Source organism: Antennarius striatus, chromosome 18 (assembly GCF_040054535.1).
Source record: "Antennarius striatus isolate MH-2024 chromosome 18, ASM4005453v1, whole genome shotgun sequence".
Taxonomy (NCBI): Eukaryota; Metazoa; Chordata; class Actinopteri; order Lophiiformes; family Antennariidae; genus Antennarius; species Antennarius striatus.
Window position 1 is genome coordinate 17,556,051 of NC_090793.1, and position 15,207 is coordinate 17,571,257.

Sequence of the window (15,207 nt, forward strand, 5' to 3'; positions counted from 1 at the left end):
CACGCCCTATGCCACTGGGATAGGCTCCAGCTCCCCGTGACCCGCTGCAGCGAATGTAGCGGTGGTAACATGAAAATGACTGACTGACAAACAACCATTCACATACACACTCACCTTCGGGCAAGTTTGATATAACCAATCTGTCAATCATATTTTAGAGGGAAACAAGTTGGACAACCTGGAGAGAATCTACACAGACACGGGGAGAACATACAAACTGTGTACAACACCGACTTGAACCCAGACAGTGACAGTGCTACCCAATGCGCCACTGTGCTGCCCACTGTTATAGATTGAAATTTAATAAACAACAATTTACGAACAATTAAGCTGACGAACAGCTATTCAGAACCAATGGTGTTCGTAAATTGAGGATTACCTGTGCCTGAAGTCTACAAGTGTGCAGGGATTGTCTTAGTTGAGTCATCTCTGTAACATTGAATAATGGTTGGGGACAGTACCTCTGCTTTGACAGACTGGGATGGCGGTCCCCCTTTTCAAGAAGGAGGACCGGAGGGTGTGTTACGTCTATGGGGGGATCACATTCCTCAGCCTACTGGGGAAATCCATCCCAGGGTACTGGAAAGGAGGATTAGACCAGTGGGTCAAACTTCATATTCAGGAGCAACAATGCGGTTTTCATCCTGTTACAGAATACTGGACCAGCTCTACACTCTCCATCGAGTGCTCAAGCATTTGAGGGAGTTTGCCCAACCAGTCCATATACACTATGCTTGGGGGTTTGGAGAAGTCTTTGAAGACATCCCTTTGTCATATCTTGTTGGGAGTGCTTTGGGAGTATGGGGTTCAGGTCCTTTGCTAAGAGCTGTTCCTGTATGACTGAAGCCATGGCTTGGTTTGCACATGTCTGTGGTCAGAGGTCACAAAGGAGCCGAGCCAAAAGACGAAGCGCTCAAATTACTGGTCAATATACATTCCGACTCTCACCTGTGGTCATGGGCTTTGTGTCATGACTGAAAGGACAAGATCCAGGGTTACAAACGTTGTTTAATTTACTGTTCTTAGAAAAGTACAGTCTTAACATTTGAAATTAATAAATTCAAGTGTGAAAACTGTATTTGTCGATTATTACATTTTAAGCATTGTTTTTGAAATGTTTTTATATATTTCATTCTATTCAACCTACAGTCATGTGAAAAATCTCTTGTCTATTTTTGCATCACTTTAACTTGTGCAAGGAAAAAAAAGCAATGAATTACATTTTTCAATTTTAGTACATGTATTAAGAATATAAATTGTTCCCCCCTCCTTGCCAGAAACAATAAAAGAAGAAAAATTAAAATATTCTGCAAACCCCTGAGGGCAAGTCACTCTAATTATTTGACGATCTTTGTTCGTGACAGGGATGGGAGGGGGAGAGAGGCACGCGTCACTTGGGCGCAAAGTGTCTCCTGATTGGCCAGACGCGCGGACAGCGCTGAGCGCCGTACAACTACCGCCGACTGCGGGTTTTAGCGGTACAAGGTCCCCGTCCCACGTGTGAGGAAGACCTCGACGAGGACCGGAAGGAAGGCTCACAGAGGGACCGAAGAAGAACGAAGGGAAACGGCAATTCATCAACGCTTCGTTAGCTTCGAGAGGACGCAGCGTCGCATCCCCACGAATCACCCGTGAGTATGTTTTTTTTATTGTTTGTTTGTTTGTTAAATTAATTATTGCTGCGTCATTATCGTGATGCGTTTAGCCGGGTTCGGGTGTTCCGCTTGAGTCGGCAGTGAGTACATAACGGGGCTCCGTGGAGACCGTGCGGGTCTAGGAATATGCGCGGAGGATCAGGTGGGTGGGTCGATTCTCCACTGACCGGTTTCTCTCCAGCGTGGATCCCGGGACACTTTAAAACCCGCTGGATTCTCCCAGTTCTCTGGCTATCAGTGCAATCGGGTTTAGATCTGTAGAGTGATGTGGCTTGTATAAAACTGTGAACTCAGAACTCCCTGGTTGTTTTGGTGGTGTGTTTTGGGTCGTTGTCTTGCTGCATGATGAAGGACCTCTCAATTATTTTGGTGGCTTCTCAGACAAAATGTAAGTTCTGAGTTCATTTTTTTGCTGCCATTATGTGTGACATCATCAGTGGAAATCAATGAACCCGTCCCACAAGAGAGCCTGCAAGTCCAAGCTAAACATTACCTCCACCAGGTTTTATAGATGAGCTTGTGTATTTGGGACAATGAGCAATCATTTGCATCACTTTGAGAAAGATTCATTTTTGTCACATAAGTTTATAAAACCTTGGCCCAGAACTTTTGAATCTTGCCTTTTTTTTCTTTCAAATTCACACCTAGTCTTCTTGCTCATGAGTGTTTTCCTTCTTTTTTGGGGGGGGGTTGCTCTTGTACTTTTGTTCCTGAAGCTTCTTCCGCGACTATTGTTTGAGGGGTTTTTCCTATATAACTTCATGTTTTGACTGGTTTAACCAGTTTGATATCTGTTGCTCGGTGCGCCATTGTTTCTTTCTTTGGCCAACTCCAAATGGTTGTACTGGCTATAGCTCTGGTTGGTTTTTCTAATTTCCTCCAGCTTAAAACTTGCTTGCATTTCAACCAATATACAGGGTCTTTATGTTGGGAACAGCTCTAAATGCACCCTACACAGGAAAAACCTGTGTTGACTTCCCACATGATATCATCTCTAATGTTCTGCTGTTCACTAGGTAAGATAGGTGGTCTGACCGTTAACAGGCTAACTTCAAGGGCCACATGGAGCATTCCGGAGCAGTTTGCTTTTGTTAGGGTCAAAGATTGAAGACTGGATGGTAGGAAGAATTAAATTGTCTAAATGAAGTGTTGATTTGAGGAAGCCTGGAGATTTATGCTGATGGAAATCCAAGACTAACCTGTTTCCTTGTCACCTTTTAGCTAGATGCATTGTTATCTTATTAAAATCAAGCCAGCATCATTTTATTTACAGCAACAAGGCCAGATGAACCGATCTCAGGACACTCCTCATATGGTCTATATCAGGGGTTTCAAAATGTTTTGTACAAAGGGCCTGATTTAATGGTCTTATGTGTCCAGGGGCCAACAGTCTCTCACGACAATGTTTAAACAAAGATGCACATTAATATTTTGTTATTTAATATTTTCATTTATATGCAACACACATTGAAATTACTAATCGCAAGCATACAGGACACGCAAGTTCCATCAGAAACATCCAGACACTCTATAAAATAAAACTCTTTGTACAAACAGACATGTGAGGTAACACGACAACAGATAATCCACTGACACTGAAGTGAGGAGTGAAACTGAGCTGCAGCTCTCAGTAAATGTGGCTTGGAGAGCAGTGGTGGACGTGCCTAACATGTCACGTAGGTGTGTGTCTCAGATGTTCATATAGAAATATGAGGAGCCAAACAAGAATAACATGTTGTTTGTTTCTGGAAGCTTGCCCTTATTCCAGCTGTGCGCTAAAAAGATCTGAAAGAGATTTGCAGGTGTTGAGTTGACATCAGCAGTGTCCAAACTGAAAGCCATATACAGAAAAATACACTATATGAGTTCACTTTAGAGTTAATACAATCAGTCTGATGTAGGTCAATTATGCCTGATAATTCAATGCTGTTTAGTTTATTTTTTTTTGCAAAATGGTTAACAGCACATTCTCAAATAACAGCCTCTGATTGGTTCTTAGACAAAATGAAGAACACCCCCCCCACACACACACACGCACACACACAAACTGTATAAAGACGGAATATAAGGGAACAATAGGTTTTATTTAAGCTACTGTATTATTTACATGTCAACCATCATTTGTTAGAAAATCAACACATATTGTTGTTTAGTGGTGCAGGACTAGTAGGTATGATGTTTTGTTGTGTCTGTCAGACTGAGGGAGACGACACACTCCATGGCCCCATTGTGCTAAAATGGAAAACAGTGCGGAAACTGAGGCTGTGACTTTGTGCTGTGAATCAGCCTGATTGATATAACTTATATAAAAAGTGTTTCAGACACAAAAAAGCATGTGTGTGCGTGTATATGTATGTGGGTGTGTGCGTGCAGCCTGCCGGCTGGCTTTAGGTTTGGCTGGATGCCAACATCTGTACTGCTGTTACATAACCATCCATTACCCTCCTCTTTCCCTCTCTATTTCTGTTCCTCTACCTACTTTTATTCAGTAAGTTTATTTATTAATTTTTCTGCTGTTTCAGTTCTAGGTTTTTTTCGGCCTATCGAAGCATGACTAGACACATTTTTGCCCTTTGGCCATACTCATTGATCAGAGAACGATTGCCGTCACTGTCCTGATATGTATGAAGCTTCACTCCTTGTGCCGGCTGCTTAAACTTTCCCCACAGTCCCATACATTCAGCCGGGGTTAAAGTGCGGAAGTACGTTTGAAAGTATTTAATATTTGAAAATTTGACCTCTGATCAAGTAGATCAGAAAATTTCACATGTGACATATCTGTTTGGATAGCATATTTTAGTATGAAAAACAACCTCATGAAGGCATTTAGCAGGATTGTAGCCTCAACATCATAAATAATTATTAATGCATGATATTAATGATTGAATGAGGTTTAAATGTGTGTCACTCACATGTTTCGGTTAATATTTAACAGGTCATGTTACTGTGTTTAACGATGAGGTCATGCATGAATTTGTCTGTCAGTGGAAATACACCACCTTATATTTTACTTTGTAATTATTAACTCAATCACCCTTGAGCTATTTTCTCAGATGAGATAATAGTGGTGATCACATGCCTGATAATTATTTCAGAAACAATCATAATATTTTTTATTATGCTGCCAAAAGTAATATTTATGTTGATATTGTTTTTCTCATTCCTGACAGAATGGATCTTGCTGGTAAAGAAATACTCCCTGGAGAGGTACTGCCTGTTGTCATCATAGGTAAGAAATGGTGTTACGTGAACTTATAGTGAGAAGTCGGCATGGAAAAGAAACTGTTAAAATTCTGAAACTATTTGATCTCATTTAGGCCTTTTTTCTCTCTTCTCCTTCAGGAGTTCACTTTCCACAAATTTAATGGTTAAGAAAAGTTAATATGACACCCAAACAAGTGTTCAGACCCTCCTAAGATAATTTCTTTTTCTTTTTCATATGGCTGTAGTGATTCTACAAAAATTTGAAGGAGAAATTGAACAAAGTGAATGTCAAGTAAGAGTTTTCTTTAGTATGTTTCTAGTAGAACATGCTAACGACACGTTAACAGTCGTATGTAGGTCACTTGAACGCTGCCTCAGGTGTTGGCAATCATCGCAGAAAGAGAAGGCATGTTGAGTAATTGCATGTATGTACATGTGCTAAACCCTATAAGTAGTACTTAGCAATGTCTCGACAGTGAAAGTTTCACCAATGACAACAACTATCGCACAAGATGGAGGACAGGGCTAAAACCTGCGATGGCCGCCCAGGAACGAAAGTTAACTTGAGATGTTTATTCATTCATTTTTTTTGAAGACGAGGCGCTCAGTAATCGTCTTGTCTTCAGCTGCTTATCCGGGTTTAAACCGAAGCCTACCCCCGCTGACTACATCCCGGATAAGTCGCTTGTTTATCCATTTGGGATGTTTATTCAGCAAATTTTTTGTCAAATCTGTGCAGATATTTTCCTCTTCTTCTTGGCCTACAGGTGCTAGCAGATGTCTTGCTGGTATTTCACTGACTCTTGTCATTAGGATTTAGACAGTTGCCTTTCTAGTTGTAGGAGCATCTGGTGCAGGGTTGTGGGGCACTGGACTAATGGTAATCAGGTACGTCTAGTCCAGCTGTAACCACAGATTAATGTAGTTGGATTAGATCTTAGTTTTTAGGGTGAATATTTTTTTCTCACTGTTGATTTAGGATAATCTTCCTATTCAATAAAATAATAATTTGGAGCTGTTGTTTGTATTTTCCTCAGGTTCCTTTGGTTCATGTTTGTATTAGATTGAAGCGATAACATTTTGAAAGAATATGTAATAGCATCAGGGGATAATGGTGTGTGGGGGGGGGGTCAAATGCTTGAATGAAGAATTTAAAATTTTTATCCTTGAGGTCAAATGGATTTTCTGCAAAACAACGGCCTGTTAGTCATCATGGCCATTAGATAAAATGAGATTGTGTTTTACTGCCCCTTATCTGTGTGTATTTGTGTGATTTTTTTTTTTTTTTTTGCTGAGTCACAAGCAGCATGCACTGGCAGATTTGCAGCATTTCAACTTGCTGAGTCATGCTGCTTAAGCCGGTCAGTTTGGTATCAAGATTACTTGGTGACTGCTGAGTATAGTTTTCTGTTGTCTGCACAATGAAAACAACCTACCTGATAGGTGCAGGCGTAACCATGAACACCAGAGTTACACAAAGCGCACAGGGCAACACCTTTGCGAAAACACGACACTTGAGTGCTGTGTAACCGGAAACCGGTCGCTCTGTTAGCTAACGCAGCGCGGACACGTCCACTGACACCGACCTCCCTCACCTCTGTATGTCTGCTCCTTAGGTAATGGCCCATCAGGTATCTGTCTGTCATACCTGTTGTCGGGTTACACTCCCTACCTGTCACCTGAGATCTCACACCCAAACCCCCTGCTGTACAGCAAACTGGTCGAGCAGCCTCACCTGCCGCTCCTGGAACAGGTAACGCAAACAGCACATACACGCTAATCAGGATATTTGTGAATAAAGCTGTTGATTCAATCATCATGAGTGTTCTGATCTGGTCTCTTCAGGATCTGGAGTACCTGTGTGAGGGGTTAGAGGGGCGATCGTCCAATCCCGTGGCCGTGCTCTTTGATTCGCTGCTGCTCCCCAACAGTGACTTTGGATTGGACTGTACGTCTCCTTTGGAGTGGCGATTTGAGGCGGAGCGCGCCATCTCTCACCTGGTGCTGGGGAAGGGTCCCCCTGGAGGAGCCTGGCATGTGGGTAGCTAGATTTAGCCTGCTGATAGACGCTACATCTGCACTGTCATGTTCCCCATAAAGCAGCCATCTCTCCCACATACATGTCCTAACCATCTCAACCCAAGCATACTTTGCATCCGCTGACCCCTGACTTCCTCAAAAAGTACCACACTTCTCATTATGTGCTTTCTCCAAAGCTAAAAAGACAAAATGCAACTCATCCGAGGCTGCTCTGCACTTCTCCGTCAGCACTCTCAACGCAAAAACTGCATCTGTTGTAAAAGCAAAGCAAAATTTCCTTCTTAGTGATCTTCACTTCTCCACTGAACCCAACCTCCACAGCTCTTCCCCAAATATTCATGTTATGGCTGACCAATGGGTTTGTCCGTAGCTACTACAGCTCTGGTCCTATCCTTTGTTTTTGAGTATGACAATCAGCACACGCCTTCTCCATTCCTCTGGCATAAACAGTATGGATGTTCTAGAACTGAGTTCCACATTCTCGTCAGAAACCCTTCTGCCCTCTTACCTAAACATTTGCATACTTTCACAGGCATGTTGTCTGGACCAATGGCCTTCTTATTCATCTTTTTCGGTGCTTTCCTCACTTCACTGATTACTGATTATTTTCTCTTCCTTATCTACGGCTTCCACATTTTCCACTTCTGTCTCTTTTTCTTTCCTCATTCATCATGTGCTCATAATACTCCTTTCACTTTCTCAACACACTCGTCACTAGTCTGCACATTCCCATCTCAGCCTGTCTTCACTTTAACTTACTGTGTGCATCCTTCCCAGCCTACACAACCTGTACAAGTCATTTTCTCCATACTTAGTGTCCAGGCTTTCATAAAACTCTTAATGTAGCTTTGCCAGCACTCTTTTTGCATTGCAGAACATCTGCTTGTACTCATGCCTTCTTCCCTCTATATTTTCTACCTTGCCCACTTCTTCTTTGCTCACCTCTGGTGTCCAATGCTGTCCTGCACTTCCTCATTACACCATCAGGTTACCATGTCCTTCCTCTTACTTGAAGAAGGACATTCTTTATAGTATATGTTGGTATCTACGAATGTTTGTAAGTCGAATGTTTGTGTCTTGAGGAATACCTGTACTTTGAACAGCTGAGTATCAAGAATTAAACACCTTTCAAAGAGAAAGGTTATATCTTACATATTAAACTTGGCTTTCTCAGAGTTTTCTGACATGATCATAGATTTTTAATATTTTTAAAAAAAATTTAACTGTGTTGATCCCCCAAGGGAAATTTGTAGTCAACATTTGATGACATTTGAAAACTAAATGCAGTCCAACAGCTAAAGTTTCTAACATTTTTACCTTTAAAGATGTATTAAAAGCAAGTTTTTAATTTTAAATCATTCTTTTTATGTGGACTATTCCAGGCTATGGAGGGCTCCATGCTAACTCTGAGTCTCGCTAACTGGATGGAGCTTCCTGGACTCAAACTGAAGGACTGGATGAGAGATAAACGCAGGTATGTCAATAGTAAACAGCAAATTTACTCACATTGCCACATGAATTAATTAAGAACAAAAAATAAAAGCCAATTGTAAAGTATTGACTGTTATCAGAGTTGGTAAGCTTAAGGGAACACCCAGCACCTTTCAAAATTGTTTGCTCAAAGTCAAGGGCCAAGGTGATAACGAAGGGCGTATTTTCTCCAGTGAAAGGCTGGTTAATAGATCCCTTAGCCAGTGCAAGTGTGTCGGGAGAGTCTTCCCTTTTTATTTCAGCCACACTGTGTGTCTGTGTGTCAGAAGGGAAGGAAAACAATGTGTTTTGACAGCTGCTCCTCTCCAGTAACACCAAATAAAGCTGTGAGTGGCCCGGGCTCTGCTGTGTGTTCTAGTATCTGTCAGAGTGTTTGGAAAACTTCAATTCAAAACTTTCCAAGGCTGGGACACAGCCAAAACATACGCATTTGCTACGTGTGTCACAATTTGGACTAAGGTCTGTATATTCTGAACATGTGAGCTCTACATACAGCCTTATAAGACTATATCCTACAGATCCTCAGGTAGGTATAGGTTTAAATCCCGCTCCCAGGCCAATCCAGCCTTAGCCAAAAGGGTGGTGTAAGCCCTGCTATGAAATTATAGATGATTGATATTGACCCGATAACCAATGGCTGAAGTAAAATAAAGTCATGAAATAGTTATAAGGGAAGAAAGGTTGAAACTTTTCACATAAAAAAAAGAAAATATTAATCTAAAATTAAAATTACACAGAAAATGATGATTATTATGATGTTGGAAAGACATTTCAAACCCGAGGGCCTGAACAAAAAGCTGATAACTAGCTAACCACTTGAGAAAAGTTTATATGGTAGCTGATACCCTGTCGTTGTTAGCTTGTTTAGCTTCCCACTTGAACAACATATTAAAAACTATTTGAAAAATGTCAATTTATGATTAATCTGAATTTACTTTTTTTACTCTTAATTTTTTGGAGTACTTATTGAAAATGATTTGTCATTTTGTGTTTCTCCATATTTTGTTTTGGGGTTTTTTATATTATTTTTTGTATTTTGTATATAAAGGCATTTTATTTCTTATTTTATCTAAGAAATGTCCGAAATGACCGCGCCACACCAGCAGAGATAGCCTCCTACTATCAGCACTACATTTCCCAGATGTGTCTGGAGCAAAACTTTGCACCTGGAACCACTGTTACCTCTGTGACCAGACAGCATGTTGGCCAGGAGGGGTCGCCGTCCTATTGGAGGGTGTCGGGATTTCAGCGCAGAGAAGCCCAAGTGGTGGAAGGTACAGTCTATAACAAACTTCAAAATTGTGTTACAGCTTGAAAATAGTGCCACATACACACCTCATGTTTCTTTCTCCCTATCAGATGGTTCTTCTGAACCGGAGGAAGTGCCTTTCTCCATCCTGACGCAGAACGTAGTGTTGGCAACAGGGACCCACGACGTCCCAGCCCGACTCGGGGTGGAGGGTGAATCCCTGCCCTTTGTTTGCCACTCGTTCTGGGAGCTGGAGGCGGCCATCGCTCGTGGCGAGCTTGACCAATCTTCAGATCCGCTGCTCATCGTGGGGGCAGGGCTAACAGCTGCCGACGCCATACTGACTGCCCACCATCTCAACACTCCTGTTTACCATGTCCTCAGACGCTCAGTCACAGACCCCGGCCTCATCTTCAACCAGCTGCCCAAGCTTCTCTATCCGGAGTATCACAAGGTGAGAAGAGCAAGGTTTAACAAAACTGGACAGTCTCCCAGATCAATTGATAAACGTTGTTGATCCCAAACTGGGAAATCCACAAATGTTGACATATGAAAAACTATCTTTAGCTAGCTGTGGAGTTCAGTAAAGATCCTTAAGTAAACTGAAAACGACTTCAGGTCAAATAGAGAAATTATTGAAAATGGCAAACATTTTATTGATTATTTGAAGTATTTATTTTCATCATTGACTGGGGAATTTATTGGCTATTGGTTAATCACCCTGACAATTGTTCTTAATTTCCCCAGGTTCACCAAATGATGACCCAGCAGCAGTACAGGCCGAGCCCTTCTCCTCCTGACCAAGCTCAGAACCTCCATACCTTCTCCACCCCTTCTCTTTCTTCCTCCCTCCGTCCCCCCTCCTCCTCCACTAACACCTCATCACCCACATCATCATACCTCGGTTACCTGAGCTTCCCACGCCACAGGGTTGTAGCTTTCAAACCCGACAGGAAGTGCATCCTAGAGTCGTCCTCTGGCCAACAAACTGTGATCCAGGTCTCTAAGGCGCTTGTTCTGATTGGTGCCCATCCTAATCTTTCTTTTCTGGAAGAGAATGGGCGTCCACTTGGCATCAACCCCCATGAGACAATCACATGCCGGAGGAACCCCATTCATGTGGACCCATTCACAAATAACGTGATCGCAGCAGAGGGTCCAGGCATGTACGCCATGGGGCCGATAGTCGGCGAGAACTTTGTCAGGTTCCTGAAAGGAGGAGCGCTAGCTATCGCTTGCGACCTTTCCAAGAGATCAAAGAATGGACGGTGACGAGAGTGAATGGATATGACCATGGATAGATGAACAGATGTGTTGACAGACGGGTCGCCATACAAATGGACGTTCAGGTTTTTTGTTCTTGCTTCATGGCAGATTTTTGGAGACAGAAGGTTTCCTGGTCCAAACGAGCACATGTAGCTCAAACAGGACCTGCTGCAGACACAAAAGCCACTGGTCACATATCTATCTCTAAATAGCTCTGTCTAAATCTATGTCTGTCTAACTCTAACTTGCAGTGAGATTAAACAACCTACTGTAGACTAAAGACATCATGAAGTCAAGTTATCTGTAAAAGCCCACAGAACTCCAGATCAGCCATGATTCAAGCTGGAGCCGAGGGAAAATGAGGAGGCAGCACTTCTCCCACTGATGACAGGAAAGACTGCTTTGCTTTTACTCCGAATAATAGCTATAAGAGGTTTTGGGAAATCGTTGCTATCATGTTTGAATCTGTCAGCAGTGACAACTGAATCAACGTAAATGATCTGGACAGGACAAGTGGGATGGAGTCATTAGAATTAGTTAATGAAGGAGAGCAGACATTTAGAATGTTCTCAGATCCAAAGCTGCTTACCTACAAATCTTTAGTATCATGTTATTGAGTAGAATGTGCTGCACAACATATTTGTACCACATCACATCACATCACATGGCAGCCTGCTCCACCTCCTTGCGGACCGCTAGCGTCCTAAAGTGGAACACTGGTGTTTAGTTCAGTATAAAAGCTGTTGTCACAAGTCAGAGGAGGCGACGGTGTTTCGCTTGCCAGAAGACTAAACGCTCTGATGGGCCAGTGGCTCAACACCTCCAATATCTTGGCATGTTTTCTTTAATTGTATGTCTGAGATGATCTGAAATTAGACCCTCATAAGTTGTAGTGTGAAGTACTGGGTGTATTTATCTGGGACTTCACATCTGTATATCTGTATTTTTACATGTTCAGGCTTTTCCACTGAAAACACTCAGGTAATCAGTAAATCCTTGAGGGGGTATGTGAAGAGATTATTGTAGGCATTGATTGATTTCTTGGAGTCAAACAGATTCACTACTTGAATTACTACTTTGGGTTAATTACTGCTCTTTATATGAGACCAAATGGACACAAACTGCCTTTTTTAAATGTATGTGATTGGAATAATAATAAATGGTTTAATATATTTTACTGTAGAAATGATGTTCAATTAACTTTTATAAATTTTACAATATTACACTGTCAGAAATTACTTCCTGCTGTGTGTTTGTATATTACATGTCTGGTCTTTGGTGCTTTTTTTTTCCTGTGTTAAGATGCACTCTGTTGCTTCCTACAAAGCAATATATATTTTTTAATTCATCTTCTTTCTATTCCACAATTCTTTTAGATGAATGTATGAGTTGTACTCTTAGAACAGACATTAGTTCAGGGCCTAGGCTCTGTGTTTTTGTAGCATGTGTTACGTTCATAAGAACCTGCCTTTTCTGTAAATTATTATTATTACATACACTGGCATTTTTCCGTCAGTACATTTTAACCTTGCTGTTAGACCAGAGGAGTCTGCAGTGTCCCTACATCTGCTTCAATTACACTGTCCTTTTATAAAGTAAAAACCTTTACCTGTTTGAGAGAACAGGATATCTTGTACATCAAAATACCTTTCTGTCTATGGTCATGGTGAAATCTGTGTATTCCATATTGGTTTTTCTGTAGGGTTCAATTAAAGGATAATTTTACCAATCATGAGCCTGGTGAAATCTGTTCTTGGTGTTCCACAAGTCACTTGTCAGTACATACGGTCTTTTAGTTGAGCTATGAAGACAATGCAGCTCCATTCAAACCTTATTTCTACACTGTTTCATCACAAAACAGTAGAAATTTGACAAATTGGATGGAGATTGGAAATTTTACTTGTAGACCCACATCAAGGAGCATTCTTTTTTTCACAGGTGCATGTCATTCTCTATTTTTTTTAATATCTTAAGTGATGCCTAACTAATTTTAAACATGCCAGAAGACCAGATAAACTCTGGTGATGTTTTTATAGAGAATGCTGTACCCCTGCAGGAAAGGTGGCCCACAGGTGTAACGACAGTACTCAGCAACACAGTCTTTCCCACTCCGTCATTCTCCCCACGGCTTTTCTACTTAATGGTGTTTAATAAATAATACATTATTGCTAGTTATTTTAATATTCTCTCTTTGTGCTATTTGATTTGGTTTTTGCTAACAGTTTCAGTGAGGTTTTCGGTTTCGGTCTGCTCCGGTATGTTTTGTTTCTTGTAACTGCCTGAAGCTCCGCCCTGCCACGCAACAAAGGCTCACTGTCCAATCAGTGAGGCAAACTCAGCATAACCGGAAATACAAAGACTTTCAGAATAAAAGCCACAAACAATTCACATTGAAATTCAAACATTTTTTTTTTGGAGGGGGGGGGGGGTTGTTACTCATTAAAATCAAGCTTATGGTATTAAAAATACTACACCACAGGAAAATTTGTAATCAATTATGAGAACTAAAAATAGAAATTAATACATATTCATTTCTATGTTTTTCTTCTTCATCTCCTTTCAGCTTTTCCCTTCAGGGGTCGCCACAGTGAATCAATTGCCTCCATCTAACCCCGTCTTCTAAATCCTCTTCTCTCACACCAACTACCTTCATGTCCTCTTTCACTACATCCATAAACCTCCTCTTTGGTCTTCCTCTAGGCCTCCTGCCTGGCAGTTCAAAACTCAGCATCCTTCTGTCAATATATTCACTATTTCTCCTCTGGACATGTCCAAACCATCTCAGTCTGGCCTCTCTGACTTAATCTCCAAAACGTCTAACATGTGCTGTCCCTCTGATGTACTCATTCCTGATCCTATCCTTCCTGGTCACTCCCAGAGAGAACCTCAGCATCTTCATCTCTGCTACCTCCAGCTCTGTCTCCTGTCTTTTCCTCAGTGACACCGTCTCTAGACCAAACAACATCGCTGGTCTCACCACAGTTTTGTACACCTTTCCTTTCATTTTAGCTGAAACTCTTCTATCACACATCACACCTGACACTTTTCTCCACCATCCTGCCTGTACACGCTTCTTCACCTCTTTTCCACACTCTCCATTGCTCTGGACTGTTGACCCTAAGTACTTAAAATCCTCCACCTTCTTGATCTCTTCTCCCTGTAACCTCACTCTTCCCCTTGGGTCCCTCTCATTCACACACATGTACTCTGTCTTACTGCGGCTAACCTTCATTCCTCTCCTTTCCAGGACAAACCTCCACCTCTCTAGCTTCTCCTCCACCTGTTCCCTGCTCTCACTACAGATCACAATGTCATCTACAAACATCATAGTCCATGGAGATTCCTGTCTAACCTCGTCTGTCAGCCTGTCCATCACCATAGCAACAAGAAGGGGCTCAGAGCTGATCCCTGATGCAGTCCCACCTCCACCTTGAACTCCTCTGTCACACCTACAGCACACCTCACCACTGTCTTACAGTCCTCATACATGTCCTGCACCGCTCTAACATACTTCTCTGACACTCAAGACTTCCTCATACAATACCACAGTTCCTCTCTGGACACCCTGTCATAAGCTTTCTCCAGATCTACAAAAACACAATGCAGCTCCCTCTGGCCTTCTCTATACTTCTCTATCAACATCCTCAAAGCAAATACTGCATCCATTTCTAAGCGTTACTGTCAGTCATCCTCAGATTACCACCGCTATATTCGCCGTTTTTTTTTTCAATTGGTCAGGACATTAAGGATAGAGATGGAAGATGGAAAGAGTACTTTGAAGAGTTGATGAACAAGGAAATTGAGAGAGAACAAAGACTAGAAAGCAAGAAAGATAGAAAGTCAACTTTAATAATCCCCTATGGGGAAATTATCTTTTTCACTCTCGCATTACACTCTTTACAGTCACATGCATACATAGACATACATTGTTAAGTACAGGCCCCTGAACACAACACACTAGCCCCTAGTGACTAGGGGCTTGTAGGGGGGGTGCCTCGCTAAAGGGCAGTGGCTCACACTCTGCTCACACTCCGAAGGATGCCATGGCGGGAGCAGGACTCGAGCCACCGATGGCTGGGCGATCTGTCTTCAAGACGTCTGCAGGAAGTAGCAAAGATTATTCAGGATGAAGTCAGGAGGGCATTGAAGAGGATGAAGAGTGGAAAGGCAGTCGGTGCTGATGATATACCTGTGGAAGTGTCTAGGAGAGGTAGTAGTAGAGTTTCTGACTGGATTGTTCAACAGGATCTTAGATAGTGAGAAGATGGTGCCCATTTTTAAGAACAAGGGAGATGTGCTGTC

General features: G+C 42.0%; 1 protein-coding gene across 2 annotated transcripts; it reads left to right on the plus strand.

Annotated features, from left to right (window-relative positions):
• The first annotated feature begins 1,495 nt into the window (after nt 1-1,495).
• osgn1 (oxidative stress induced growth inhibitor 1) lies at nt 1,496-12,627 on the plus strand. 2 transcript variants are annotated; one of them, XM_068341556.1, is made up of 8 exons: nt 1,496-1,635; nt 4,826-4,884; nt 6,476-6,612; nt 6,705-6,896; nt 8,282-8,373; nt 9,465-9,664; nt 9,750-10,093; nt 10,387-12,627. In XM_068341556.1, the coding sequence occupies exons 2-8, from the start codon at nt 4,827-4,829 to the stop codon at nt 10,909-10,911; spliced, it is 1,548 nt and encodes a 515-aa protein (XP_068197657.1). In that variant the 5' UTR covers nt 1,496-1,635; nt 4,826; the 3' UTR covers nt 10,912-12,627. The 2 variants fall into 2 exon arrangements, with proteins under 2 accessions (XP_068197657.1, XP_068197656.1); XM_068341555.1 differs by having other exon boundaries at nt 1,496-1,631.
• Nucleotides 12,628-15,207: the final 2,580 nt, after the last annotated feature.

Coding starts and splice junctions, on each gene's coding strand:
- osgn1 (XM_068341556.1), top strand. CDS start 4,827: ATGGATCTTGCTGGTAAAGAAATACTCCCTGGAGAGGTACTGCCTGTT. Junction 4,885..6,475: donor ACTGCCTGTTGTCATCATAG/GTAAGAAATGGT, acceptor TCTGCTCCTTAG/GTAATGGCCCATCAGGTATC. Junction 6,897..8,281: donor CCCCTGGAGGAGCCTGGCAT/GTGGGTAGCTAG, acceptor GGACTATTCCAG/GCTATGGAGGGCTCCATGCT.